This window comes from Phytophthora sojae (assembly GCF_000149755.1).
Source record: "Phytophthora sojae unplaced genomic scaffold PHYSOscaffold_1, whole genome shotgun sequence".
Lineage (NCBI taxonomy): Eukaryota > Oomycota > Peronosporomycetes > Peronosporales > Peronosporaceae > Phytophthora > Phytophthora sojae.
Window position 1 is genome coordinate 573879 of NW_009258115.1, and position 26697 is coordinate 600575.

The window sequence follows — 26697 nt, forward strand, 5'->3', positions numbered from 1 at the left end:
GACAGGCAGAAGCGCTCGACTCAGATGATTCAGGCTGAAAAGTTCGTGGTGCAAATCCTGCGACTGGAATCCACTGACAATTTCACTTCGTTGGAGACTCGTCTACTGACGCGTGGGAAGTTGGTCGACCTGTCCATTGCCCAAAGTGAAGCTATCTGTGCCAGACTGCAATGGATATCATGACGGTGCCCTCTTGGCCACTTACCATTGCGTTCGCTCTGGGGCATCCAATCTTCACCCAGCAAGATCCGCAGCAAAAACCGATCTCATCGCTGGCAGGTCTTCATTCCTCAATTTGCCTCCGCCTGAGCACCTCCTCCACCTCCACCACCAACTCTCCACCATGGGCTCCTACCTCTCCATCGTCAACAACACCGAAGACCCCTGGACCTGCAAGATCGGACCCGATGAGGCCGCGCTCAAGATCGCCGGCATCGTCATCTCCGTCGTCGGAGCTGCAGCGACCGTCATCGGAACGGCCGGAGCTGCTGCGCCCGTCGCGTCAGCCCTCGCCGCCAATGGAATAGTATCCGTCTTTGGGGTATCTACAAGTGCCTTTGCAACAGCAGCAGCCGCGGCTGCCGGCACTGTCGGCACCGTGGCCTCCGTCACTGGTGCCGTCTCCGGCTTCGGCATCGCCGTCGCTCAAGGTATCAACGACAACCTCATCAACGACGGCTACGTCAGCATCGCACCTGGCAGCGAGCACAAGTGGGGCAAGATGAGCCTTTCGCTCTGGCAGCAGGGAACCTGCGTGCGCACCACCATCGTGGACGAGCACACTGTGACCACGGACACGTTATACATGCGTCCAATCTTCAGCGGCGCCACCGACAACTCGAACATTGGCCACGAGATCCAGTTCTGGATCGATAAGTTCGGGCTGGAGTCGAATACCGTGACGGGAACAACGGACCAGCAGTCGAAGCACCGCCGCCACCATCACCACCACAAGGGAGGCGAGGAGGAAGATGGACAGACCGTCTACTTCTACGTCAATGGAACGAACACGTACGACCCCAACTTCACGAACTAGGCTAGCTAGCGACATCGTGTTGTCACGGTTATCACGTGCTCTCCGTAATGCTGTCGCAGAATACATTGAAGTTTGCCTTACTCATTTACTGGGGAGCTGGGTCCGGGGTGAAAGGGATGTCAAACTCGATACTTTCTGTATACTCCTCGTTATCGGGAACCATAACAAACCAGAATGAAAGCAAAACATTTTCAGATAGTCCCATCAAAGCGCAGCCAAGTGCTGCGCGTTTGTGAGGAAATGAAACAGCCACGGCGAAAGAGCCGCATTATGCTTACGATAAGGAGATGGGGACACTTTCGAATTCAAAGTGTCATCAACGTATGCAACTGCGAAATGTAGGGTGGGGAGAACCGTTAGGATTGCATTTTGATAGGATAGTCTTAGGTTTACCAATATTGTACGTTGTTTGCTCGATTTACTGTGAAGACGATTCGAATGTCTGCGCTATTTCACATTTTGTTTTAAAATTTCGTATGCGTTCATGAGTCTGTAGTTTACAAAACCACGATGAAAGATAGATCGTGTCGACAATTTATTTAAAAGAAAACTCAACGATCAAACACTGTAAAAAATAGAACTCCTTGAGAATTTCCCATCCTTGTGAGCCACCGAACCCGCTCAATCTCGAAGTTTCAAGGCGTTAAAGTCAGCTGCGACATAGAGGGGATTTCCTGTAGCAACGAGAGTCATGACTTCGTCCTTGTAGATGAAGACACAGGAGCTGAAGGAAACGGTGCAGCTCTGGTTGCCGCTGACTGGGACGTTGAGGCACTGGGTGCACGTGTCATTTGTGCGGAGCTCAACGCTAGTCCCATAGTTGATCGCGGTCAAAGTCACTCTGAGCTTATGGCGATGGATGTAAACGGCTACAGTAGTGATCGTCTTCTTTCGTCCTCGTCGGAACTGGGAACACGGTGAGCCGTCAAGACGCGACGTAGCCGAAGTCACGCCAGCGATAACTCTTCTCCGCGCCAACCGCAAGAAGTTTGTCAGAGAGAAGGCAATAACAGCATCACATGGTGACGGAAGTGCAGACTCCGTCCAGTAGGCGCTACAGAGCAAGCCGCTTGGTACATAACGGTTTATAAACTTTTGTACCCCATTAAGTACGGATTGAGCACGGCGGAAATGACTTGATGTTTGTATTGATTGATTGGGCGGAATTTACCGCCAATTTGTCCCGTCACTTTCGTTTGTTGCCGCTGCAGCGAAAGTCGGCCTTTCTCGAACCGCGTGCCTTCCATCATGCCTCCTACCGAAGAGGCCCCGCAGCCAAGAGGTGACCAAGCTCCCACTACAAAGAAGCCACGACGCAAGCCTCGCCACAAGAAGCCGGTGAACGAGCTCCTCGTGACAGCAGCGGCGCTGGACATCGTTGTCACCGTCCGCGGCAACCCGCGCATGGCGGACTTTCTCAAGACACCACGCTTCCGGAACGGCGTGGTAAATGACACAGGCACCCCTGAGAATCACTTCGACTGGGCCAGGGTGGAGCTCGAGCCGGCCATACAGAGCGCGGACACGCGCCTTAATGACTGGAAGCAAGGCGCAAGTGCAGAAGACGTGAAACCCCACGTCAAGGTGCCCCTCAAAGCAAGTACCGCGGCGTCACCAGCGACAGTGTCAGCGCCCGCATCCGCACAAGCACCAGATCTCCAGGCGAAGGCGCCTCTCGAAGCAAGTTCTGCGGCGCCACCAGCGGCGGTGTCAGCGCCTACACCCGCATCCGCACAAGCGCCAGCTCTCCAAACTCAGCAACCGGCCGCATCTGTGACTATGCAGGATGTGCTGGACCGGTTCGACAAAGTGGAAGCCAGGCTTCAGGACGAGGTCGGCACACTGAAGGTAAAGGTCGACAAGCTGGAGGTGGACAACAGGACGCTGAAGGGGCAGGTTGGCGCGCTGAAGGGGGAGAACAGAATACTGAATCGGAACAGCAGCAAACTGGAGGGGAAGATAGGCGCACTGGAGAGGAAGAACAAAACACTGGCGAGGAAGGTCGGATCGCTCAAGGGGGACAATAGCAGGCTGACTCGGGAGGTCGGCATGCTGAAGCGCGACTCGAATGCGCAGCAGAGGAACGTCGACACGCTGGAGCGAGAGTTGAATGTGGCAAGCGAGAAGATCGAAAACCAGGGTAAATTCATCGATACGTTGATGGTCCCGTATCGCCGAGCTCGTGTTCTCGCTCGGCGCAGATTGCTGAAAGCTTACCGCGATATGCTGGTCAAGAGCGTCGATGGCTACAAGAAGTACTCAGTGGCCGAGCTCATCACGATCATCCAAACGAATGCTTCCTCTAACTATGACGACGTCGACGTCTGGACACTGATGGAGTATAAGCGCGTATCTGGTATTATCCATCTTGATCCCAAACTTGCTGAGGTGCTCCAGGTCTATCGATATGAAGACGCTAATTACCAGGAGGTGTTCCACCGTGTGTACAAACGACGTCCAACTCCGGAGGAGCTGGCCAGCGTAGAAGTAGCCTTTTCCGAGTAATTTAGCACTCAAAAAGTCGTAGCAACGAGCTTGATCCCGTTTTGAATAATTAAGCCCTAATATTCGTGCTAATATCCGTTGATCCTACTCTGCTACCTTTGGACTCAACTCTGCCGACGTCTGCCAGGTCGTGCGACTCTAATCTCCGGCTGGATGTGAATGAAGCTGGTTCTTGCCGAAGTTGTGGACCCTGATTATTTTCGAAGCACTGATGGTTACCCGGCACCGTATCTTCCAAACTGAGACTGTTCCGTGATAGTGTAACGAATTGGCTGAAAATCACTCACAAGCAAACGCTCCGCTACTTCAAAACGCTGGAAAACTGAGTCGCACGTTGCGCGCAATGTCTCTTAGCGTAGCCCGACGCGTAAAAATAAAATGAAAAAATAAAATGAGCAAATAAAACGAAAATATCGGTTAGTGCTGACTCCTATCGTATCAATCAATCTTGCTGTGATTTCCAATAGTGTTGTTTCTTACCAAGTTAATAACGCTTAATAACTGGTATTAGTAATTTTAGGCATTTAATAAGGATGGTATTACCTTTGTGTATCATTTGTGTATCGTAATACTTAAATATTGTCTTAAGCATTTTAACTTCTGGAAGAGCAAGCTTTTGCTCATATCAGCTTCCCACACAATGCTAGCCTGCACGCGCGCGGTGCGTTCTCTGGTCCCAGGCTGGAATCTCTCCCCTAGATCTACGCGTCGCTCGGCACCAGCTCGTTGCTCGGCCAGGACGTGAACGGCGCCGGCGCCACGCTGGCCACGGGGCTCGCAAAAATAGGCCCAAGGTGCTCTACGACGCGTACATCGCCCCACATTCAAGCTGACCAGCAACGGCTCCGCAACGCAGTAGTCAAACGCCCGCTGGATGTCATCAAGGAAGCCATCGTGTACCTGCACTTCTGCTTTTCGGCCCGAGACGATGGACTGCGACAAGGCCACTCAGACTGCTTACAGAAGATCTCTTCACGCGCTATGCTTGTGGACATGACGGAGACCGAAACCATGACGCTCGGCCTGGCCCTCGCGGACCCCATGTATACGTCGGCGGGCGACCTGCAGGTCGACGGCTCGTTCACCAAGGACCTGCGCTTCTTCAGTGGCCAGAAGTCAGCCATGCACGCGCTCCGTGCCGCCGGTGTGGGCGTCTACATCATCGGCGCGTCACCCGAGTTGTACACCGTTGCGGCCGGCAGTTGCTTCGGACTAGGCGACATGGTGCCCAAGGAGAACAGGTGCGGCGTGCGCTTCACGACGGACGAGGCCGATGCTTCACTGCTGAGCGACAGGACCTGCGAGTTCTTTGGCACTACGGAGTCCGGCACCAACAACACCTATCTCCTGCAGGGCGGGCCTAGCCATCAGTACGTGGACCACGTCACGTGCCTGCTGGCCGAGGGATTCATCAAAAATGAAGTAAGTGCCGGTGGGAGAGCGTGTAGCTGGATATGGTGGATCTCATGAGTTTGTGTGTTGTGCTGCAGCTTCGTAAGAGAGGGAAGGGCTTGAAGAGTATCATATACATCGCCGAGGTGGCCATTATGCTGTTACATGAACGAACAGCTCGCTGATAAGGGTTGGACGAGGCCTAAATGTTGCGCTACAAGCGTTGATGTTACATTATTACTGCATTCTTAACCAAATATGACGCTTCTTTATTTGTGGGAGTGCTAGTGCGCGTTCTGCTGTACCAATGTGCTGGCAGCTCAGTGACAGAAGTTCAAGTTGAGGTCATCTCGTAGAAGGGCAACCTGTTTCGGCGGGTACGGCACGATGCACTGAATATGTGAGCTAACTGATGTGAAGCTCTACGATTATAAGAAGAGCAAGAAGAGCTGGCGTTTGCATTATTTGAACTCGGATTAGTCAGGGCAAAAGCGGTTTAGCCCTCCACCTCTCCTTCACCCCTAGCAAGTTCACCACCACTAAGGTCACCAAAGTGTTCTGCGACCGCCATGGCCACGGGTCCACACGCAGCTTCACCACGCACAAGCACAGAAAGGTTGTATGCGCGCTGAAACAGGGTGGTGAGGCCGGCAAGAGGAAATCGAACATCCTCGGCTGCGTGCATGAGTGATCAAAGCTCGAGTAGCGCGACGACGAATATGCCGTCACGTCCGACAAGCACCATCAAGTCTACCCCTATCATGAACAACTACCCAAGTCCGCAGCAGAACCAAAACTCCTCACGAGAAAATGAAGCGGAGGAAGCTGCTAGAAATACCATCAGCCGAGGCAGCATCTAGAAGAAACTCGAAAGAGGTTGAAGCCAATGCATTGATACACATTTGCATGACGACGACGACTCTATTGACTAACTAGTGCATGATATGTAATCAAGAAGGGGTGAACGGAATGAAAATATGGATCGTGTTGCGGGCTTAGCTAGCGTGAACAAAGTCAAATATGCTAATGCTCCCAGGTTGGACCAAACAGCACCCTCGGCGAGTGGTGGGTGCGTCCAGTGCTCGACTGTGGAGTTGGAGGTAGTCCACGACGGCCGCTGCTACCCTATGAAAATACGAGACGATCGCTATTTGGTAGACTCGGTGTTGTTGCACTTGCCGATCCGGGCGGCCTCACGACCGGTGGCACAAGCTGGTGCTCATCAGCACGCGTGAAAACGGTTCCGCTGCTTGTTGACTGCGTAAGTGCGACTGACTGCGTAGGAGCGACCGACTGCGTAAGAGCGACCGACTGCGTAAGAGCGACCGACTGCGTAAGAGCGACCGCAGCCTCGTCACTGCATACTGTGCTGGTATTCGTCGCTTGGTCGGGTAGCGGGTTGGCTAGTGCAGGTGAAAATAGTGTTCTTCGAGCTAGCGGGGGTGGGACAGCTTCACGTTGGTCGGTCTGCGAGGGCGTGAAGAATCGTGATCGGTGCGCCGTATTAGACCGACTACCGCGCATGCGACTGGAGCTGTTGGGAGCAATTGGCGTAACGATGTCATCATCGCTGTAGTCATCACTCGCGCTGCTTTCGCCCTCTTCTTCTGCATTGACTTGATAGTGCACTGCACTATTTGCAGCCTTGTCACCCGCATTCGAGTACAAATATGCTAGCTTTTCCACGCCATCGGGTTTCAGCCGATTTCGTCGCTTGGTGCGGATGAAGGAGTGAACACTCCACGAGCGCTCACTCGCAGCGGACGACGTCGGGATGCTCAAAACGCGGGTAGCCAAAGCATGTGGGAGCGGAAACTTGTTAACCTTGACCAGCCACCAGTCTAATGGCGTGTCCCTCGCGTTTTTTTCGTGGTCTTCGGCTGTCCAGGACTTCTTCACGCGAATAAAAGCCATGACAGCTCGGCGAACCGAATTTTTGGAGATACGTTGGAGAGTAGACCAACTCGTGTAGCTAGATCTACGCATGCATCGACTGCATTGTCCAAATCATCACCTTCAAAGTCGTCCGTAGACTTAGTTGGGTCCAGTAAAAATGCAGCGAGGATTGATTCGCGCTTGAGGGTGTTCCAGCGGGAGCTAATCTGGCCTCGGATCGTGTTAAGAATACCAGAAGCAACATCATCAGTTTCGCGGTTGTAGATGACGTGGGTTTTCAGTCCACGAAAGTATTCATACACCATCGAAAGGCAGCACCCATCCTTTTCGAGAGCGCCGAGAGCTTGGATTATCGGGTTCACCAGTCGCATTACGGCTCTGGCATTCACCCAAAACATGCTATCAGCCAAAATGGACTCGACGCGATTGAGTTTGGCAGCAGCATCTCCGTAACGAGCCAGAAATTCATGGTTGGAAAACAACTCACGCAGCACATCTTCGTTCCTCACGACACTGGAAATACAATTTGTGCTCGAGTACCACCGCGTCGAAAAAGGGATGATTAGCGCGCGTCGTCGCTGCCGGGTACCAAAATACTTGCGTTGCAGAGCCCGAAAGCGATAAAGAAGCGCTGCACGTTTACGCACAAATTTGGTAACTAGGACGGCTTTCTTGAAGACGTCACTCATGAACTCCATCCCGAACATGTCTTTGAGTAGAAGATTGATCGTGTGTGCCGCGCAGCCGTTACACGTTAGACTTGGTATCTTGGCCATTAGAAGCTCCCATGACTTACGCCTGTTAGACGCGTTGTCCGTCACAACAGCGCATACCGATCCTTTTCCGACGACATTTTCGTCGTCGGAAAAGGATCGGTATGCTGTTTGTCGGCGCAGCGCTCCGATGACCAAAATTTGGGTCGGATAAATGGAGACGTCACCATAAAGTTGATAATGGACTCGCTGTTGGGATCGGACCATCCGTCGCATACAATGGCAACGTACTGCTGCTCCCTCAGCACCTCCATAACGCTGGCAACTTCCTCCGCGTACGCGCTATCAAGCAGTGAGGTCGCCAAATCTTGGCGTGAAGGGAGCGTCATTCTAGGCCGGTACTTCGTCAGGATACACCTCATGGCTCCATTTTCGATGACTCGAAACGGAATGCCGCAGGCATAGAACGCTTTGGCAATCTGAAGATGGAACTCCTTCTTTTCAGTCACTGAGACCGGTCCTAGCACACTCGTAGCCATTTCAGGCCGCGAACGCTTGGGTGGACTGTGGGGCCTATCGGAAGTGTCGGGACGATCTCGCTTGGAGGGTGTTACAGGGTAATTAGCCCGGACGTCCGCTGGGGCGCAGGGACAGCTGCGAATGTGTGGGCGGAGGTTTTTCTTGGGCTGGGCATTCTTGATGAGCTTGGAGCAGTGCCTGCACGTCACGTCGCAGTGCTGCTTCTTCGGGTTGGCCCAATGTGGCACAACCACAATGTACTCGGTCCACACGCCAACTGAAGGGCGACCAAGGCCAGACCTTCACTGCTAGCCCGGTCCTCGTTGCGGTGGCCGTTTTGGTCCATGGAGCTTGCAGGCTCTACAGGAGCAAGTTTGCGAATGCAGCGACGAGAATAGGCCCCGTGCGCGAGCTGCCTGCCACGTGGAGCATACGCAGATTCATGTCCGTAGACCTCCACGCACGTTGACAACTTCACGAAACGCGTTGACCGAATATTTCTGCCACACCAACTATACACATGAGGTATTACCGTTAGCAGATCGAATATTGCTGCCACACCAGCTATACATAAAAGTTATTAACGTTAATAAATGGTAAGTACGAAGGTAATAACGGTAACTGGTAATAACTGGATAAGGATTTGACCAACTCTAATTTCCAATCGTGGAACTGTGTATGTTGTAGAAGGTACGGCGGTTCAATAGCAAAGGATATTAGTAGCTTCATCTCCTATGCTCAATATGGGCCTGGCTTAAACCAATTACACCAGGCGCAAAAACACCTACGATAACTGTACGTGAAATGCCGTGGTTTCGTCGGATTCGACATCACAATAATATCAATGGGAGGATAGTAGCCCATAACGGTCCCAAGCATATCATTAGCCAGACAGCCATGTTCATGATCTCAATAGGTTTCCTGGTGATCATAGCAGGCGTTCCGGCAAATCAATAGGGTCTCACGAGAATTTCCTCTGTAAAATTATTGTCAGCATCGACAATATGCTTGAAAATATGCTGTGATCTCGCAGAGGATTCAGCATGAGTTTTGTAATGATTTCTAGCAGGAGCTTGCTTGACTCAAGAATTTTAGGAAGCCAGATAACCCTCCGATACACATCCCCCGCAGAAATCAGCCGAGATTCGACATACAAGATGTCACGGGCCTCATATTTTTCAAGATGAAGATGACGACGTTAATTTGTCGTGTTGTATAAGTCGAATCCAGCGTGGTAGTATCTACTTGCTGTTTCATCACGCGGCGTGAAGCCTAAATAACGCAGAAAAACTACTTAAGTGAGAGGAGGAAGGAGTTGGTGAATTTGTGTAAAAGGGGTTCGCACGAACATGAAGTGTCTCGAACAGCAGGCAGTTATAGCCTGGTTACATACTCAAACTAGTATTATTATTATGAGATCCTAAAACCTTTGAAGCATGCATCGTTTGGGGTGTTCCCGGTTGTTAACTCAAGGGAGACTTAGTCACCGGAATTGGAGATAGCTCTACGAACTTAATGCTTCATTCTAATCGGGGCCATTTTGCGTTTTCGCATATGAATAGTAGTGGTAGTTTGCGAGCTACCACCTCTTGCCGCTGTGTTTGGTATGTGGTGGTCTGAAAAGGGAAGGGAGGTTGAATATTCGGGTTTGAACTACCTAATACAGTGCTGCTATTATTTATAGGCTCACTCAAGAATTTACTCTAGCAACCTGAATATTTTGTTTTCGAACCTGATGCTCTGGTCAATATGAGCCAATACAAACCCAATTAGAACCCATTACCGCACTGTGGCCTAGTCCGCGAATTGAAAGGAGTGTAGAAACAATTGACAGAACCGGGGGTGTTCTAAATTATAGGCGCACTCCGACCAAATATGTAATTTTTCAAATTAGAGAGCACAGTTTCGTAATTGCTGTAGCTATAGTATATAGCAGGTCCAAAAGCCCGAAATCTGCGCGACCAACACATTTTTTCTTGTATCGTGGGGGCATATATAAATGCCAAAAAATATCAACCCATTTTGTATGGAGGTACGAGCTCGGAGAGCTCTCGAAATGCAGAACAACGTAGATTTCAAACCATAGCTGATCTAAGCTCTTTATTAACGCCTACGTAAGGGGATGTTTCATCCGAGGGTAGGACAAATGGGGTAACTTTCTCGGCCAATCACAGATCAGCATTTTCTGCCCCAGATGCCCCGGGATTTGAGGTCGGGGCAGCTGGGGTAACCATGGTAACTTCATCCCTACTGAAACAGATTCGGCCCTGGTATCAAAATAGCCGGGTAAATCCACAAAATCGTTGGTTAGCACCACAGCCAGCCCTGCGTATACTTCCTTACTGCACAGTCAGTCTTCTTCGTGCTTCTGCTGGCGGCGGTGGCCGAGATGCTGGCAGCGGCGGTTGTGCTTCTGCTGGCGGCGGTTCGACACAGGTGATGTATGGCTGCCAACCAGCTCACTGGCTGCAGCCTCTAGACAGTTATTACTCTTGGAATTCTATAGGTGTTTACAGAAATAGGAGATGAGAGTCAAAAGTTACCCTATTTATCCTATCGGATGAAACATCCCCTAACACACTCATGTGCCCCAATGCGCTAGTCTGTGTGGATTCTTTGTGTAAACCTCCGCCAAATCGCCTACCATACTACTCAACTTTGCTTTACTTAATATTTGTATGACTCATTCCGCATGAGGGTATGGTACTGGGCACCAATTTGCCGCCCAAACCCACAAATTCTGTCGTTGTGTTACGACAACTGGAAAACTGGGAATTACGATGCCATCGAAAAGCTGGCTTACTAGCGATCACGCCGAAAGAACGAGAGTTTTGGCATAGAGCAACTACATATATTTCATGCGCAGCTCCCGACAAAGTTTCGCCTTATATTGCTGACAAATGATCTGTACTGAACCCTGGTAGTAAGGTTATAACGCTAGATCGCTATCCTGCTATCTGCGGCGTAGCTTTATCTTCACGATCATTCTCCCAGTCTTCCTGGGCCTCATCGCGACAGTGGACAGCTTCGCTTCGCGATGCCAGCCTTTCTGCATCCGATTTGGTATCGGCGTGTAGACAGCAGGAGGCCGCCCGTTTTAAACGATCGCTTCTGACGTGCACTCCTTCTAGGCGACCGTCACTCCTCATGTTCTCTAAGCGAATAGCATAGAGCCAGCATCATTTTTTGTCAGACCATCAGTTTAATACATTCGGTAATTTTTAATATGAACTAGAGTATCCAAAATCTCATGGTGTTACCGGTATAAAGCAGCGAAGCGTCCGGATCGATCTTTTAACGGGGTTTTGGATTTGGAATAAAACTTAAGCAAAAAAAATGCCCGGTTTAATTCACACGCCACCATTACGATGCATACTGTGCGAACTTCGGCGCTGTGCGACGTTGACTAAACCGACAATAGTGTATGTAGTGTTCTGGACGTCGCACCACAGTAGTATACGTAGTGTTTTCTGGACGTCGCATCATATGGAGCTGCAGTAGGTACAGCAGAGACATTGATTGATAGACGGACAAGCCACCTTCGTGGCCATGGTGGTGCACTTTAACCCTAAAAGTGCCCGATTAGATGGGCGTAAGGTTTGCTGCAGCAAGAACCTAACTAGAGCAATATGAACGGATAACAAAGCGAAATTAGCGCCTTCGAGCCAATTTGCATCGCGTACTTCATAACTGCGGTGACGTGTAAACTGCTCGTTCGTAAATAGAGATATCTTAACAGGTGCGGTTCGCGAAAAAGTCTCGTTGGATGGCATCATACTGAGTTGCAACAACTCACGCACCGGGGCGAGCAGAAAAAAGTTAATAACAGAAATAGCGATAGCAATATCAGTAGCAAAGCTATCCTTTTAATAGCGGTTGCAGTAGCGGTGGCATTGACAGTAGGGCAGTTGCAGTAGTGATCTTGACGCAGGCGAACAATTCCAATAGCATTTTACTGAATATGAAATATGGATACTTCGTATTGATATTACTTACGCAGCAATACAAGTTACATATACTATTTAGAAAAGAGGAGAGTGATATACAAAGTCTAGACGACCGATAAAAAGTTAAGATCATCGGTAATGCTTGTGGGGACGGTGATGTTCAGACGGCATCTACTTGTAAATTTAGCTTGCGCAAGCCATGAGATGCCCAGTGATATTATGCAGCAATATATAATAGAAACATGAAGTAGAATTTGGCAGTCTTTCTCCGGCGTGAAGAAGAAAGCAGGGGAAACATCATTGCAAAGTCATTATCAATGCTGATATTGTAGTTGTAGCGTAAATAACAGCGGTAACGGCAGTGGCAGTAGCGATAGCAGGAGCTATGAACTAGCAGCATCAATGACATCATTACTATGATATCATTAAAAATATTGAAATAGTAGTTTTAGTAGCTGTAGTTGCAGTAGGGATAAGCAGTAACAGTGACCAGAAGTAGGCCCTCCACAGTTATCAATATCAAAAGCAATTTCTTTAACAATAGTGGAATGTCAGTAGTATAGCAATAGAAGTAGTGATGGGGTAGGAGTAGCAGTAGCAGCGGTAGTGGCAGTGACAGTGTCAGTACCTGAAGCAGTGGCAGTAGCAGTGACAGTAGCAGCCGCAGTAGCTGGCGGCGACAGTAACAGTTGCAATCAATACCAATAGCAACATGATGATGTTGCCAACATCAATTATAACCATGTTTGAGACCAACCGCCGGAGATGCTCTTAGAGCATCTCTAGTATGAGAATTAAAATATCTAGTGCAGTCATATGAAGCGTTACATGCATAGTACTCACCAAAATAGTGATGATAATGGTAATAACAATAAGGCGCAGCGTGTCCTAGCCGTTATAGTAGCAAAAAACGCAAAACTGTTCGGTGCGTTTGCCTCCGCTTAGAGACCCGCACGCGAAGCGCGCCCCAGTCTAAATCTAGACCTCAGTGGTCGACGAGGCAGGCACCCTCTCGCCGAGAGTGTCTCGCATACAAATACGTAAATAAAATGACAGTAGCGTAGGCCACGCTTAAAGTTGAGCGGCATTACTTAAATGGAGGCGTTGGATCCATTCTCGCCGCCGATACGAACTAATATCCGATACAAACGGTTACGCGAAACCGTGGTGCACTCCGCGCCAAGACGTTTCGCGCGGAGGCGCCCATTGAGGCCGCGCGGGGTGCTTCAAATTGCACCAGTTACGTAACAGTCGCTTGAATACTTAAACCGAGTTTAACTACAAATCGTTTAAAACTTTGTCTAAATATAAAAAGAAGGAGGTCACGTTGCATCAGCGACTGTTATGCTCTTAGCTTACGCTAAGAGAACAAGCACGCTTCATCCGGTCGATGAACACCGGTGACAGTGTTCCTCTGAGTTCATCCAGGCATTGGAGGATTGGGGGCGTTAACGAATTTCATTGCGTTAATGGGCCAAGGCATGAGGCGCCTTGTTTGAGAGGCAATTTGCCGAATGGCAGCCCTAAGGGATGGTAGACAATGTTCTCGATCGCCGCCAGCCTGAAGCTTGAGCGACTTTGCGATTCGATAGTGTTCATGAGTCTTCGGGAGCGCCGCCAATAGATGCACATGGACGAGGAGAACGTGTGGACACATCCGCCGATGACTCGGAGGATCCGACGGCAACGGGAGAGCCGGCAGCAGCCGGGCTCTGGATATACCAATGGCTGGTCAGGGAGACCCAAGTATACTGAGATCAAGTCAATCGGAACGCGGGAGTAATCCGTCCGATGAGAGGCACCAACGAGCACAAGGAGAACACGAAGGAAAGAAGGAGGGGGATACTAGAGAGTAGTTTGAGAGACGATAACATTTAATCTCACTTCGGAATTTGCCGCCTCAACCACAAGCTACAAACCAACAGGTTAACAGCCGCAACAAGCTCAAGCCCTCCCCGACGACCGACATGACGACGTCCAGCAAGAAGGCCGAAGTCATCCTGGGAAGTGACAATTACTTCCACTGGGAGTTCGCGATGCGTATGACGCTCGCGAGGAAGGGGCTGCTGGCGCACGTCCAAGTGGTGAAGGACCCAACGGAGATGACGGAGGCCTGGATGCTCAACGACATGAAGGCACTCGGTCTGATCGCTCAAGGCGTGGCTGTGGAACACCACACGAAGATTCGATCGGCGACGTCGGCTATACAAGCTTGGAATACTCTACGCGAGTTCTACAACCGGACGACGATGCATAATCGGGTCACGATGACTCGTCGGCTCCACGAGTTCAAGATGGAGGACGGTGCGACGATGGCGAACCACCTGGACAAGTTCGACGAGCTCATCGTGGGTCTTCAGACGCTTGGAGAGCCCCTCGATGACTCCCGACAACTCGTCATCCTGATGAGCAGCTTGTCGGCGGAGTACGAGTTGATCGCATCCATCGTCGAGAACTCGAAGGACGTGACCCTCATCGAGGTGAAGAAGAAGCTGCTCAAGGAGTACGAGCGGCAGGAGAAGAAGGAGACCACGGAGCGCGCGTTGAAGGCTACCTCGTTCGGAGGTAGGGGCCAGAACGGGAAGTTCGGCAAGGGCGGCAAGGCATTCGGCCGCAAGCGCAACGGCGGACGAAAGGTCGGTGGCTTCAAGGGCAAGTGTTTCAACTGTGACCAAGCGGGCCACACAAAGCGGGTCTGCCGGAAAAGGTAAATGGAAACACCGCCGAAGACTCGGTGTTCGCTGTGGCGGAGAATCCATCAGCGGGTTGGCTGATCGATAGTGGGGCGACGGCTGACATGACGCCTCACCGCGATGACTTGTTCGAGTAGAACGAGTCGTCGGCGGACATGTATGTGACAATCGCGGACGGGAAGAAGATCCGCGTGGCAGGGAAAGGGTCGGTGCGCCTAACGGTCACCGACGGCAAGCGCATCAAGATGGTGGAGGTGCTCCACATCCCCGGACTCGACCGGCGACTACTCTCGGTTGGGAGGTTGGCTGAACGCGGCATGAGTGTCGAGTTCCAGCGGAAGTCGTGCGTCATCTGGGACAAAACGAAGGCAATCGCTTCGGGGAAGAAGGTCGGCAAGGCGTACTTGCTGGACTGCCAGCAGGACATGGTGTATTACACCGAGTACTCGGGAGTCGACGGGAAGTGGGAGCTATGGCACGCTCGTATGGACACTTGAACGGAGACGCTATGGCAAAGACCCGCGAGGCGACGGACGGGCTCCCGACGACTCAACAGCAGACGAAGACCCTGTGCGAGGGATGCATGAAGGGCAAGCAGACGGTCGCACATTTCCCGTCGCGGTCGACGTCGGCGACGACTCGACCGCTGGGACTAGTTCATACGGACGTGATGGGTCCTATGAAGACGAAGTCCAAGGGCGGAGCGAGGTATGTGCTCACATTTGTCGACGACTACTCGCGACACGTCGTGGTGTACTTCTTGACCAAGAAGATCGAGGTCGTGACCAAGTTCAAGTCGTTCATGAAGCTGTACGAGAACCAATGGGGACAGCGCATTAAATGCCTGCGCTCGGACAACGGCACTGAGTTCGTGAACACGCCGATGACTGAGATCTGCCGGGTGAATGGGATTATGCATCAGAAGACGGTCCCGTATAGCCCCCAGCAGAACGGCGTGGCGGAGCGGATGAACCGCACGATCATGGAGAAGGCTCGAAGCATTCTACACTACAAGGGCGTGGCTTCGATATGGTGGGTAGAGGCGGTCAGCACTGCTGTCTACCTGATCAACCGGTCGACGAACAGCATGCACCCGACCAAGACTCCGTACCAGTTGACGTTCTAGTCAAACCTCGGCTGGATCATCTTCGAGTCTTCGGGTCGATGGTTTACGCTCATGTCGACAAGTCGCGACGCACCAAGTTGGAGCCGAAAAGCTTCAAATGTATGTTTCTTGGGTACGCCGACGACTCAAAAGGCTACCGAGTGTACGACTTGGAGTCGAACAAGGTGAAGGTGTCCAGGTCGGTGAAGCTGGACGAGCGCGAGGTGAACGGCATCTACGACATGGCGCCCAGCGAGAACTCGCCGATCATTGAGTTGACGGAAGATGCTGAGGATGCGGCACTGCCCGAGGAGATACAACGACCTGCCGCCGACGAGCCGATGGAATCAGTGAAAGAGACCGTCGAGGACACGGAGATGCATGAGGTGGAGACGTCGGAGCCATCCATGCAGGAGCTGACAACGTACCGACGACTCGCGAGACCGGTATTGAATGATGACATGGTCTTCCACCCCGAGCTGGAACGGACCCGGCGCGCCCGAGAACCGGTACTACTACTTGGAGATGGTTCCGCAGACGGTGAGGAGTCGAAAGAAGATGGTCCCGATGACTCGGACAACGATGATCACTTCTCGCAACCGTCTCCAAAGCGACCCAGGGTGGACGAAGACAGCCTATTGGCTGAGGCGGTGCTGGCCTACGCCGCAGACGTCGGCGATGCCAATGACGCACCCACCACGTATCAGCAGGCCATGCAGAGCGACGAGTCGTCGGAGTGGGTGAAGGCAATGAATGCGGCGCTCAAGGCACACGCGGACAACGGATCATGGACCCTGGTCCGTCGGACACCAAGTGCTCGACCGATCGGTTGTCGCTGGGTGTTCGCAAAGAAACGCGACGAGCACCGCCGAGTCATCCGGTTTAAGGCCCGCCTGGTGGCGAAAGGGTTTAAGCAGAAGTATGGCGTGGACTTCTTCGAGACGTACTCGCCCGTGGCCAACGTGAACTCGATCCGAGTGGTGTTGTCGGTTGTGATGGCCGAGGCGTACATCACCGAGCAGCTGGATGCGGACACCGCCTTTCTCAACAGCGGGCTGGTGGAGCGCGTCTACATGGAGGTACCCTACGGAATCATCAACGCGACGAACATGATGTGTCGGCTGCAGAAGGCGATCTATGGTCTGAAGCAGGCGGCAAATGCCTGGCATAAGACCATCCACCGAGTCTTCGTGGGCATCGGATTTCGGAGCTGCGGCGGTGACCAGTGCGTAAACGTCAAGGGCGAGAAGGGCAGGTTCGTGTACGTCTGCCTATACGTGGACGATATGATCATCGCAGCCAAGACGAGCAGCGAGATCCAGGAAGTCAAGGTGGCGCTCAAGAATGCGTTTAAGATGAAGGAGTTGGACGAGGCCAAGTTCATTCTCGGTATGGAGATCGACCATGACTCATCGGCGAAGACTCTCATGATCAAGCAGACTCGATACATTGATGATGTGGTGAAGCGGTTCAACCAGCAGGACGCCAAGGTGGTGGTGAACCCGTGCGAGTCGGGCATGAAGTTGTCGAAGACTCAGTCGCCGATGACTCAGAAGGAACGTGAGGAAATGCAGGCGAAGCCCTACCGAGCACTCATTGGCTGTTTGCTGTACATTACAACGTGCACCAGACCTGATGTGGCGTACATCGTGACCCAGTTGTCGCGCTTCCTCGAGAACTCCGGGCAGCAGCACTGGAAGGCTGCCATCCGCATGCTCAGGTACCTGAAGAGCACCTGAGACATCGGCATCGCCTACAATGGGAACGCGAAGAAGGTCGAGGTGACGGCGTACACCGACGCCGACTGGGGCAGCAATCTCGAGGACCGACGCTCGGTGTCGGGCATCATGGTGATGATTAGCGGGGCGCCGGTGGTCTTCAAGTCGAAGTACCAGCGCACGGTGGCGCTCAGGTCGGCGGAGGCCGAGTATATGGCGCTGAGCCTGTGCACGCAGGAGGTGCTGTGGACCCGCTCCATGCTCAAGGACATGGGTCACGAGCAAGTGGGAGCTACCCAAGTATGGGAGGACAACCAGGGCGCGATCGCTCTCGCAAGCAACACTGGCTATAACGCGAGGACTAAGCACGTGGACATCAAGCATCACTTCATCCGCGGGAATGTGTCCCGAGGACTTATCGTCGTCAACTACGTGCCGACGAAGGACCAGCTCGCGGACATGCTCACCAAGGCGTTGGGGAAGAAGAGGCTCAAGTACCTGATCAGCGCAAGCGGAATCGTCGGGACGGTCGTGCAGCATTAGCGGCGAGTGGGAGTGTTCATGAGTCTTCGGGAGCGCCGCCAATAGATGCACATGGACGAGGAGAACGTGTGGACACATCCGCCGATGACTCGGAGGATCCGACGGCAACGGGAGAGCCGGCAGCAGCCGGGCTCTGGATATACCAATGGCTGGTCAGGGAGACCCAAGTATACTGAGATCAAGTCAATCGGAACGCGGGAGTAATCCGTCCGATGAGAGGCACCAACGAGCACAAGGAGAACACGAAGGAAAGAAGGAGGGGGATACTAGAGAGTAGTTTGAGAGACGATAACATTTAATCTCACTTCGGAATTTGCCGCCTCAACCACAAGCTACAAACGAACAGATGGGCCACGGCAGCGCGATCTTGACTTCGTCGACGCCTGCTTTAGGGATACGTGAGCTCGGCGACGAAAGACCCAGAATGAGTTGGATCCCGGCTCGTTCGCTGCTGCTTGGGTGTCTTATCCAGCATCAGTTTCTATCTGTAGTCGACGAGTTGGGATCTTAGTGCCTTCCTTCATTCGAAAAACCGATTATCCACTTGCTCCATTTGCTGCGCTCACGGCGCTGCCAGATATATACCACAGTTTCCAGATAGACACTGTTTCCCTGTTGATGTGCAACAGCTAACATGTAAATAGGGTGGCCAACAGGGGCTGTGAACGCACAACAGGTTAGCCGGGAGAGCAACAGGTATTGATTATTTTCCGATGGGGAGTGTTTGTTGGCCAGTGGTCCGTGAGTCGGGCCACTTCAAGACGTGCGTGCATCTCGCTCACCCCGGAGTCTTCCACATCCGCCTCCACCAACTCACCAGCTAACGGTTCGGTTCGCACCAAGGAGAACCAAGTGGGTGGTGCGCTTCCACTGCCAGAGATCTCGCGACAGCTACCAGGGCTTCGACGCGCCCACTGGAGTCGACAATTCCGACAGTGACGCCTGTCAGAGACTGAAGTTCAACGCGCTGGTGCTTCAGACCACCGTGGACGAGCTGTTCCATCGTGCAGGCTTCTCCCGAAAAACTTTCGCGGTGGAGCTTGACCGCGACGGCTTCCCAGTCGTCGACGTCCTGCGCTCGAAGCACAGTGCTTCGATCAAACAAGCTCGACAAATGACGGACTCGCAGCTATTGGCGCAGCTGAAGACGTTAAGCTTTCGGAGGAGCACAAGAAGGGGGAGTTAGGGACCGATAAATCATCTCAACTGTACCGGATAAAGCACGTCGTGCTTCTTGGAGGCTCACACTTCGATCCAAGGACACACCGATTAACTGACTACCGGGCGCTTGTGGGTGGCAATGTGATCGTAACCAGCAGTTGTGGCCTGTTCACGTGGCCTCGGGGACTGAACGAGCTTACGTCCTGCTGCTTCAACAGTGGTTCGGTCCCGCCAGAGTTTGTCATGGATCAGCGCTCCGTGCGTCAGAGCTACTGGGCCAACTACAGTGGGGGGATCAGCGTCTTGCTGCATCTGATGGGCTTGTCTTTCGGGCTCAAATACCGCTCTGATGGCGTAATGCCCAAGAGGTTTCGACAAGCGACGCGCTTGCTTGCCGTAATGGAGCCTCGGTCAGGGAAGCAGGAGATTCGGCAAGCTTCAGCGTCAAGCGTTCAAGCCTGTTGGAGTTGCTCCGGAGGAGATTTATCTGGACAAGTTATCCATCGGAATGCTTGCTCTCCAGTGCCGGTGGATTAATCCAAACTCCATGAGGAACGTAGCAAAGGAGACCCCCGCTAGTGCGGCTTGAGACTCGGATCTTCGCTCTTGGTGAAGCGAATAGGCTAGTGTTGAGATGACAATTAAAGCAACAACGGTCAACACAATAAAGTGTCCATTTTCTAAGATCCACCAGGATACCAGAACTTGTTTTTCTTTTTAGCGGAGGTACTTTCCGGCCAAAATGGCAATATATTGCAGAAGGTCAACAAAAGAAGCTGACGGGGTATTAGGAAACCAACAGCTGCATTCTCCAACTGAGCGTAGAGGTGGTTGTCGATTTCTTGTCGTGCGTGCTGAGGCGTCCGAAGGTGTCGAGTTCATCGGCTTCAACCAGAACGATCCGTTCTTGATCTTCTTCCTGGCGATGCTGTTGTTTGATCCGAAGTAGACAAGATACGGAATTTAAACTGAGGATGACCGCGGTAGAAGAAGAGAATGGCGTACGAGCAGCCGATCGCGATCCATTCAGTGCAAGTATCGCCCTTATGTAGTAGGTCGAGGATTTACAGACAGAACACCAACGTGGGCGCTGGAACGCCCAAAGCCACCAACATATACTATGATAGTGAAGCTTATGCTCTTCTGTGTGAATCTAAGACGCACTACAAAGTTAACTTTGTAGTAGGTCGAGGATTTACAGACAGAACACCAACGTGGGCGCTGGAACGCCCAAAGCCACCAACATATACTATGATAGTGAAGCTTATGCCCTTCTGTGTGAATCTAAGACCGAGCTCCCCCGAGCCTTGCCTGCCCTGTATAGGGCAGTCCAGGAAGACTGGGGAGTCAGTGAAGCTTGAGGAACTAGGGTAAGGGCCATAGGGCCAAAACCCACTACAGCCTACAGGAGCTTGCTAAGCACATTATGATGTCAGTACGCCGCCCAGTGTCAAGACGAGTCATGGTCGCACTCATCTCCACCCCGACCATCTTAGTCGATACGCAAGTTCGAATGCTTTTGCTACGACAAGATAATCTCAATGTCTCTGTCGCGGGGACGATACTTCTCGCCATCTTCGAGGTTGTCGTCCGAGCTCTCCAAGTCCCTGGTAGTGCTACGTAAAACGCGCAGACCTCTTACAACTAGGCAACAGTCTCGACGGCGGTCCTCGACACCGACAGCTTTAACACCAAATCACCTCATAAAGTCAACGCCCGTGGTCCCAGCGAACGCTACGACATCAACAGACGGAACGAAGAGTGAAATTGGAACTCGGCCGCGTGTTTTATCATTAATGAGTTGTGAATCGCCATCAGAGTTCAAAGCACGGAGGGATGTCGAAGAGCGTCGCCGAAAAGTTCGCGTGCTGCACGCGGGCTAAATCTACGCGGAAATGTATGCGGAGTACATCGCGATTGGCTGTTCGTATGCCATTCTCTTCTTCTACCGGGACCATCCTCAATTCGAATTCAGGCTAGGGTCGGATCATGCCACCACAAAAGAAGCTGACGGGTTTTAGAAAACCAGCAACTGACGTCTCTGACCATTCTTCAGCTGAGCGTGGAGGTGGTTGTCCTTCCTGGCGATGCTGACGTTCTCCAATATTGCCATTTCAGCCGGAATGTACCTCCGCTAAAACAAAAACAAGTTCTGGCAGCTCTCTCTACTGTGTACACGGTAGATCTTACAAAATAGGGTTTTAGTTAATCATTCCTTGAAGCAATGAGCCCAAGAGAAATTGGCCGAAATCAAGGAATCGAACACGATAGCGATCAGCACGAAGCGCGAAGACAATGACGGGGAGATCTTGACCGTTACCGTTGAAGTGTTTGTCGGGACGGTTGGGTCCAAAAACGTTTGGAATGAGGGTGTTCATCGACCGGATGCAGCGTGCTGGGGTGTTTTCAGCGTTCAGACGTAGCGGAGCTTTTGCTTGTGAGTGAGTTTTAGTCGATTTATCAGTTTGAAAAAGTCAGCATGCCCAAGAAGAATATCATGAATATGATTGAAAGGATGAAATGAGATGTACCATATTCACAGGTTCTGGACACCCAGTGTCTATGCATCACTCAATCGCAGACTAAAACCAAACGACTACGCGTTGTAATAAGGTTGGTTGGTATCGCTGAGTCTCTACTGACGTCGTCGGACCCGGTTCTTAGGTAATGAGTGCCAAGGCACGAAATTGCGCTTAACAGGCTTTCACCGCCGCCAAATTTTAGAATTCGACGCACAGCCTTCTTTGATCTCCTTGCCCTCAGACTTGCGCAACGTCGGCGGTCGTGCCGTCCTTTAAAACACTTTCATCAGAGCAGCCTGGATCTCGCAATATGCGGTTGGTCACCGCGTAGTTCGCGTAGTTCATCCAGAGATGGCGGGGAGCCGGCAATGTGCGGATTCTAGTGTGGAAAGTAGAAACGATTCTAATTCAGAGCACTCCGAATCGGAGTGTCCGATTATAACTTACCTTGTCGTCGACGTGGTGTACTTAAGTAATCAACTTGCGAGTTGCAGCTTGAAGCGGGAGGATACTCAGCCGATTTCGATCCCCAACCAAAAAGGGATCGCCGAGTCCAGCGCCACAAACCAAGTCAAGACCGCTGATGTAGGAAAGCTGCGACGCAAACTGACACTTGGGAACCAATCACTCCAGTTGGAGCTGACGGCGAAGATCCGGGTTCTTACTTCAACTGGAGCCCATTCCACGCGAGCGAATCGACGTCTTAGAAGCCAAACTGCAGAAAGCGGAGGAGCAACTTGCGGCAACGAAGTGCAGTCTAGCGAGGGAAAAAGAGGCTACCGCGAAACTGGAAGCTGAACTTGGCCGCATCGTCAGCAATTGAGCAAGAGAAGAAGCCGACCCAGACAGCCGCCGGCAGGGTCACACTTATCTCTACTAGGGTGGTGCACTTGAGCGACAAGGGGCAAATTGGTTGGCAAGTTGCTATCGGCGACGGTACCGAGGTTGAGGTGGCCGATCACTATGGGATTCGCTTTCTGGTGGGAGGGTGGTTCGAGGTAGCATCTTCAGTCTCCTGGCAAGTAGTCCAGGGCGCCCTTGAATATCTACAAAGGTACCGGAAACGCAGCACAATTTACAGTTAGTAACGCTGTAGAATTAAAAAAAAAAAGAATGAATGTTACCTTCACGTAGTCATTGACGGAGGCGTTTGGGATTGTGTTGGTGCGTGTCAGGTACTCGTTCTGCTCGAGAAACCCAGTGGCCCTAGCTCGAAAGTAACGATACGATTAGTGGATCAACTTCAGGTTAGCAACGAAAGAGGTTACCGTCTTGAATCCAACCGCACCACTGCATCTTGCTCTTGCAGTCTTCAAGCATTAGCTGGACCTTGTCGGCGGTAACTGTGATCAGGAAGCGGTAACGGGGAGCTGGCGGCAGTGCGAAGGCGGTCATGCCAGCCTCTGTCGTCTCCATGGTGACTTGCTCTGTCCGCTGCAAATTGACGAATGACGCTAGAATTCCAGTTGTCGAATGGCTACGAGTGCACAACAGGCTACGAAATGAATCATTACGTAAGGAAAAAATAAAAAAATAAACTCTAACAACCTGTTGACCTGCTGTCTAAAGGACGACAATAAAAGAACCCAAAGGATGGTTTTGCCACCATGGAGATCCCTCGTAAGAATATCCTTACTAATCCTTACTAATTTGAGCTCACGTGGGTTGATGTGTCTGCGATATTGACTTTCCATTTCACAATGAATTACAGATCAGTACAAGATGCCATCGTCTCGTGACCAAGGACAGGCATTGACGGTATCGGCCGAGTGCGATAACTTGCATGTATCGTTGTTTTTGAGATTTGCTAGTCAAACGTGAAACTTGGGGTGAGCTGAGATCTACTCAAGTGGCGGTACTTCGCCACCTCTGCCCACTGACATCCTAGTTGTCATAGTTCGGGTCGTACGTGTTGGTGCCGTTGGCGTAGAAGTAGACGATCTGTCCGTCGTCGCTGCCGCCGTTCTTGCGCAGGTGGCGCACTCGCCGCTGCTGCTGGTCGGTCGTGCCGGTGACGGTCTCCGTCTCGAGCCCGAACTTGTCGATCCAGAACTGGATCTCGTGGTCGATGTTGGAGTTGTCGGTGGCGCCGCTAAAGATGGGGCGCATGTAGAGCGTGTCGGTGGTGACGGTGCTCTCGTCCACGATGGTGGTGCGCACGCAGGTTCCCTGCTGCCAGAGCGAGAGGCTCATCTTGCCCCACTGGTGCTTGTCGCCGGGCGCGATGCTGACATATCCTTCGCTGATGAGGTTGTCGTTGATGCCCTGGGCGACGGCGATGCCGAAGCCGGAGACGGCGCCAGTGACGGAGGCCACGGTGCCGACAGTGCCGGCAGCAGCAGCGGCTGCCGTTGCTAGGGCGCTTGTGGACACCCCGAAGACGGACACGATTCCGTTGGCAGCGAGGGCTGACGCGACGGGCGCAGCTGCTCCGGCCGTTCCGATGACGGTCGCTGCGGCGCCGACGACGGAGATGACGATGCCGGCGATCTTGAGCGCGGCCTCATCGGGTCCGATCTTGCAGGTCCAGGGGTCCTCGGTGTTGTTGACGATGGAGAGGTAGGAGCCCATGGTGGAGTTGCTGGCTGCTGCTGATTGGAGTGCGTGCCTGTGCGTGTTGCTCAGGAGGAGGCAGATTGAGGAATGAACTGGTTGAGCATAAAAAGACTGGGTTTGAAAGCGATCGAGTTTCAGGCACGTAGAGCGCTAGTGCGTGTTTGCTCGTTGGCGTTTGGCCAGCGAAAAAGCCGAATAGGTTCACCGTCTCTAGGGTGAAGCACCCGCAGGAGTCAACACGAATGGGATTCCTCACAGTCAGTGGACGAGTCTCTCGCTGTGACCCACAGGCGCAGGAAGTGAGCTTGCAGGTGCCAGTGGATTCAATTGCAAGATTTGCAACTGCTCGGCTTCAACAATGGATGTTGAAGCGGTTCATGGGTTTTCGGTGGTCGCGCTGAGCCGGATCGCGCTCAACAATCTGAGAAAGTGGTCAAGTAAATTGCACATCTGCAATGCGTAGTTGATAGCGAGCTCGTGTGCGGACAAGATGAATGAAAGATGATCAGAGTGTGAATCGAACGGTAAGTCAAGTGGGGGCTAGCCAGCTTGTTCTTGCCTCGTGATTGGACCCACTTTTCGGTGTTCGTTCTTGGGCCACAAACTCCGTTTAACAATCAAGCGCCTCAACCTATTTGCACTCCGTTGGGATAACCACGTCTCGATGACCGTTCAGGATAAGCGGGGATAAGCGCCGAGCGTGTCCTTGCCGAACCAGGGAAGTATCTACAGTCAAAACTGACGATCATGCAGCAGCTGAACGCAAGCCAGGTGTAGCTCAGATCAGAGAAGTCAAATGACCATTTCGACGGATACGATGAGCGCTAATCATGGAACCATGTAAGGATTCAGGCTCCGCTGCCACTAGCAGCTACTGCACCGGAGCAATATAGGGTGACACTCAGCTAATTACTTGATTGACGAACGGTATTTGTGGACACCTGCTACTTTGCGTTGTGCCATCCACCGATGCCGTCGGAAATTATTATGCTCGTGCCATCAGCTTGCCATGCAGGTGCACCCCTGCGGTGAATATCACGTAGCCACTAAAGTACTACCTACTGCAAAACACCCCGCAAGCATCAAACACCGTGGATCAACGTGCCAGATTCCTCCAAACTCGATGCTAAACCCGCGACTTTGCAGGCAGCTCACCTCTGACTGAGCTCAGCGCGACCACCGAAAACCCATGAACCGCTTCAACATCCATTGTTGAAGCCGAGCAGCTGCAAATCTTGCAATTGAATCCACTGGCACCTGCAAGCTCACTTCCTGCGCCTGTGGGTCACAGCGAGAGACTCGTCCACTGACTGCGAGGAATCCCATTCGTGTTGACTCCTGCGGGTGCTTCACCCTAGAGACGGTGAACCTATTCGGCTTTTTCGCTGGCCAAACGCCAACGAGCAAACACGCACTAGCGCTCTACGTGCCTGAAACTCGATCGCTTTCAAACCCAGTCGTTTTATGCTCAACCAGTTCATTCCTCAATCTGCCTCCTCCTGAGCAACACGCACAGGCACGCACTCCAATCAGCAGCAGCCAGCAACTCCACCATGGGCTCCTACCTCTCCATCGTCAACAACACCGAGGACCCCTGGACCTGCAAGATCGGACCCGATGAGGCCGCGCTCAAGATCGCCGGCATCGTCATCTCCGTCGTCGGCGCCGCAGCGACCGTCATCGGAACGGCCGGAGCAGCTGCGCCCGTCGCGTCAGCCCTCGCTGCCAACGGAATCGTGTCCGTCTTCGGGGTGTCCACAAGCGCCCTAGCAACGGCAGCCGCTGCTGCTGCCGGCACTGTCGGCACCGTGGCCTCCGTCACTGGCGCCGTCTCCGGCTTCGGCATCGCCGTCGCCCAGGGCATCAACGACAACCTCATCAGCGAAGGATATGTCAGCATCGCGCCCGGCGACAAGCACCAGTGGGGCAAGATGAGCCTCTCGCTCTGGCAGCAGGGAACCTGCGTGCGCACCACCATCGTGGACGAGAGCACCGTCACCACCGACACGCTCTACATGCGCCCCATCTTTAGCGGCGCCACCGACAACTCCAACATCGACCACGAGATCCAGTTCTGGATCGACAAGTTCGGGCTCGAGACGGAGACCGTCACCGGCACGACCGACCAGCAGCAGCGGCGAGTGCGCCACCTGCGCAAGAACGGCGGCAGCGACGACGGACAGATCGTCTACTTCTACGCCAACGGCACCAACACGTACGACCCGAACTATGACAACTAGGATGTCAGTGGGCAGAGGTGGCGAAGTACCGCCACTTGAGTAGATCTCAGCTCACCCCAAGTTTCATGTTTGACTAGCAAATCTCAAAAACAACGATACATGCAAGTTATCGCACTCGGCCGATACCGTCAATGCCTGTCCTTGGTCACGA

General features: G+C 52.5%; 6 protein-coding genes across 6 annotated transcripts; 3 read left to right on the forward strand and 3 right to left on the reverse strand.

The window, feature by feature from the left end:
* Positions 1-343: 343 nt before the first annotated feature.
* Positions 344-1036, forward strand: PHYSODRAFT_475912 (hypothetical protein; the record flags this gene model as incomplete). The annotated part of the gene is made up of 1 exon (XM_009515661.1): positions 344-1036. The coding sequence occupies one exon, from the start codon at positions 344-346 to the stop codon at positions 1034-1036; it is 693 nt and encodes a 230-aa protein (XP_009513956.1).
* A 1248-nt stretch (positions 1037-2284) lies between these two features.
* PHYSODRAFT_358157 (hypothetical protein) lies at positions 2285-3551 on the forward strand (the record flags this gene model as incomplete). The annotated part of the gene is made up of 1 exon (XM_009515662.1): positions 2285-3551. The coding sequence occupies one exon, from the start codon at positions 2285-2287 to the stop codon at positions 3539-3541; it is 1257 nt and encodes a 418-aa protein (XP_009513957.1). The 3' UTR covers positions 3542-3551.
* A 2507-nt stretch (positions 3552-6058) lies between these two features.
* PHYSODRAFT_320589 (hypothetical protein) lies at positions 6059-8407 on the reverse strand (the record flags this gene model as incomplete). Its single annotated transcript, XM_009515663.1, has 4 exons — positions 6059-6852; positions 6948-7207; positions 7834-8338; positions 8362-8407. The coding sequence occupies 4 exons, from the start codon at positions 8405-8407 to the stop codon at positions 6059-6061; spliced, it is 1605 nt and encodes a 534-aa protein (XP_009513958.1).
* A 14350-nt stretch (positions 8408-22757) lies between these two features.
* On the reverse strand, positions 22758-23166 carry PHYSODRAFT_320593 (hypothetical protein; the record flags this gene model as incomplete). Its single annotated transcript, XM_009515664.1, has 3 exons — positions 22758-22796; positions 22875-22956; positions 23042-23166. The coding sequence occupies 3 exons, from the start codon at positions 23164-23166 to the stop codon at positions 22758-22760; spliced, it is 246 nt and encodes an 81-aa protein (XP_009513959.1).
* A 468-nt stretch (positions 23167-23634) lies between these two features.
* On the reverse strand, positions 23635-24321 carry PHYSODRAFT_320594 (hypothetical protein; the record flags this gene model as incomplete). Its single annotated transcript, XM_009515665.1, has 1 exon — positions 23635-24321. One exon carries the CDS (start codon positions 24319-24321, stop codon positions 23635-23637), a length of 687 nt encoding a protein of 228 aa, XP_009513960.1.
* A 1538-nt stretch (positions 24322-25859) lies between these two features.
* PHYSODRAFT_471256 (hypothetical protein) lies at positions 25860-26546 on the forward strand (the record flags this gene model as incomplete). Its single annotated transcript, XM_009515666.1, has 1 exon — positions 25860-26546. One exon carries the CDS (start codon positions 25860-25862, stop codon positions 26544-26546), a length of 687 nt encoding a protein of 228 aa, XP_009513961.1.
* Between the last annotated feature and the right edge of the window lie 151 nt (positions 26547-26697).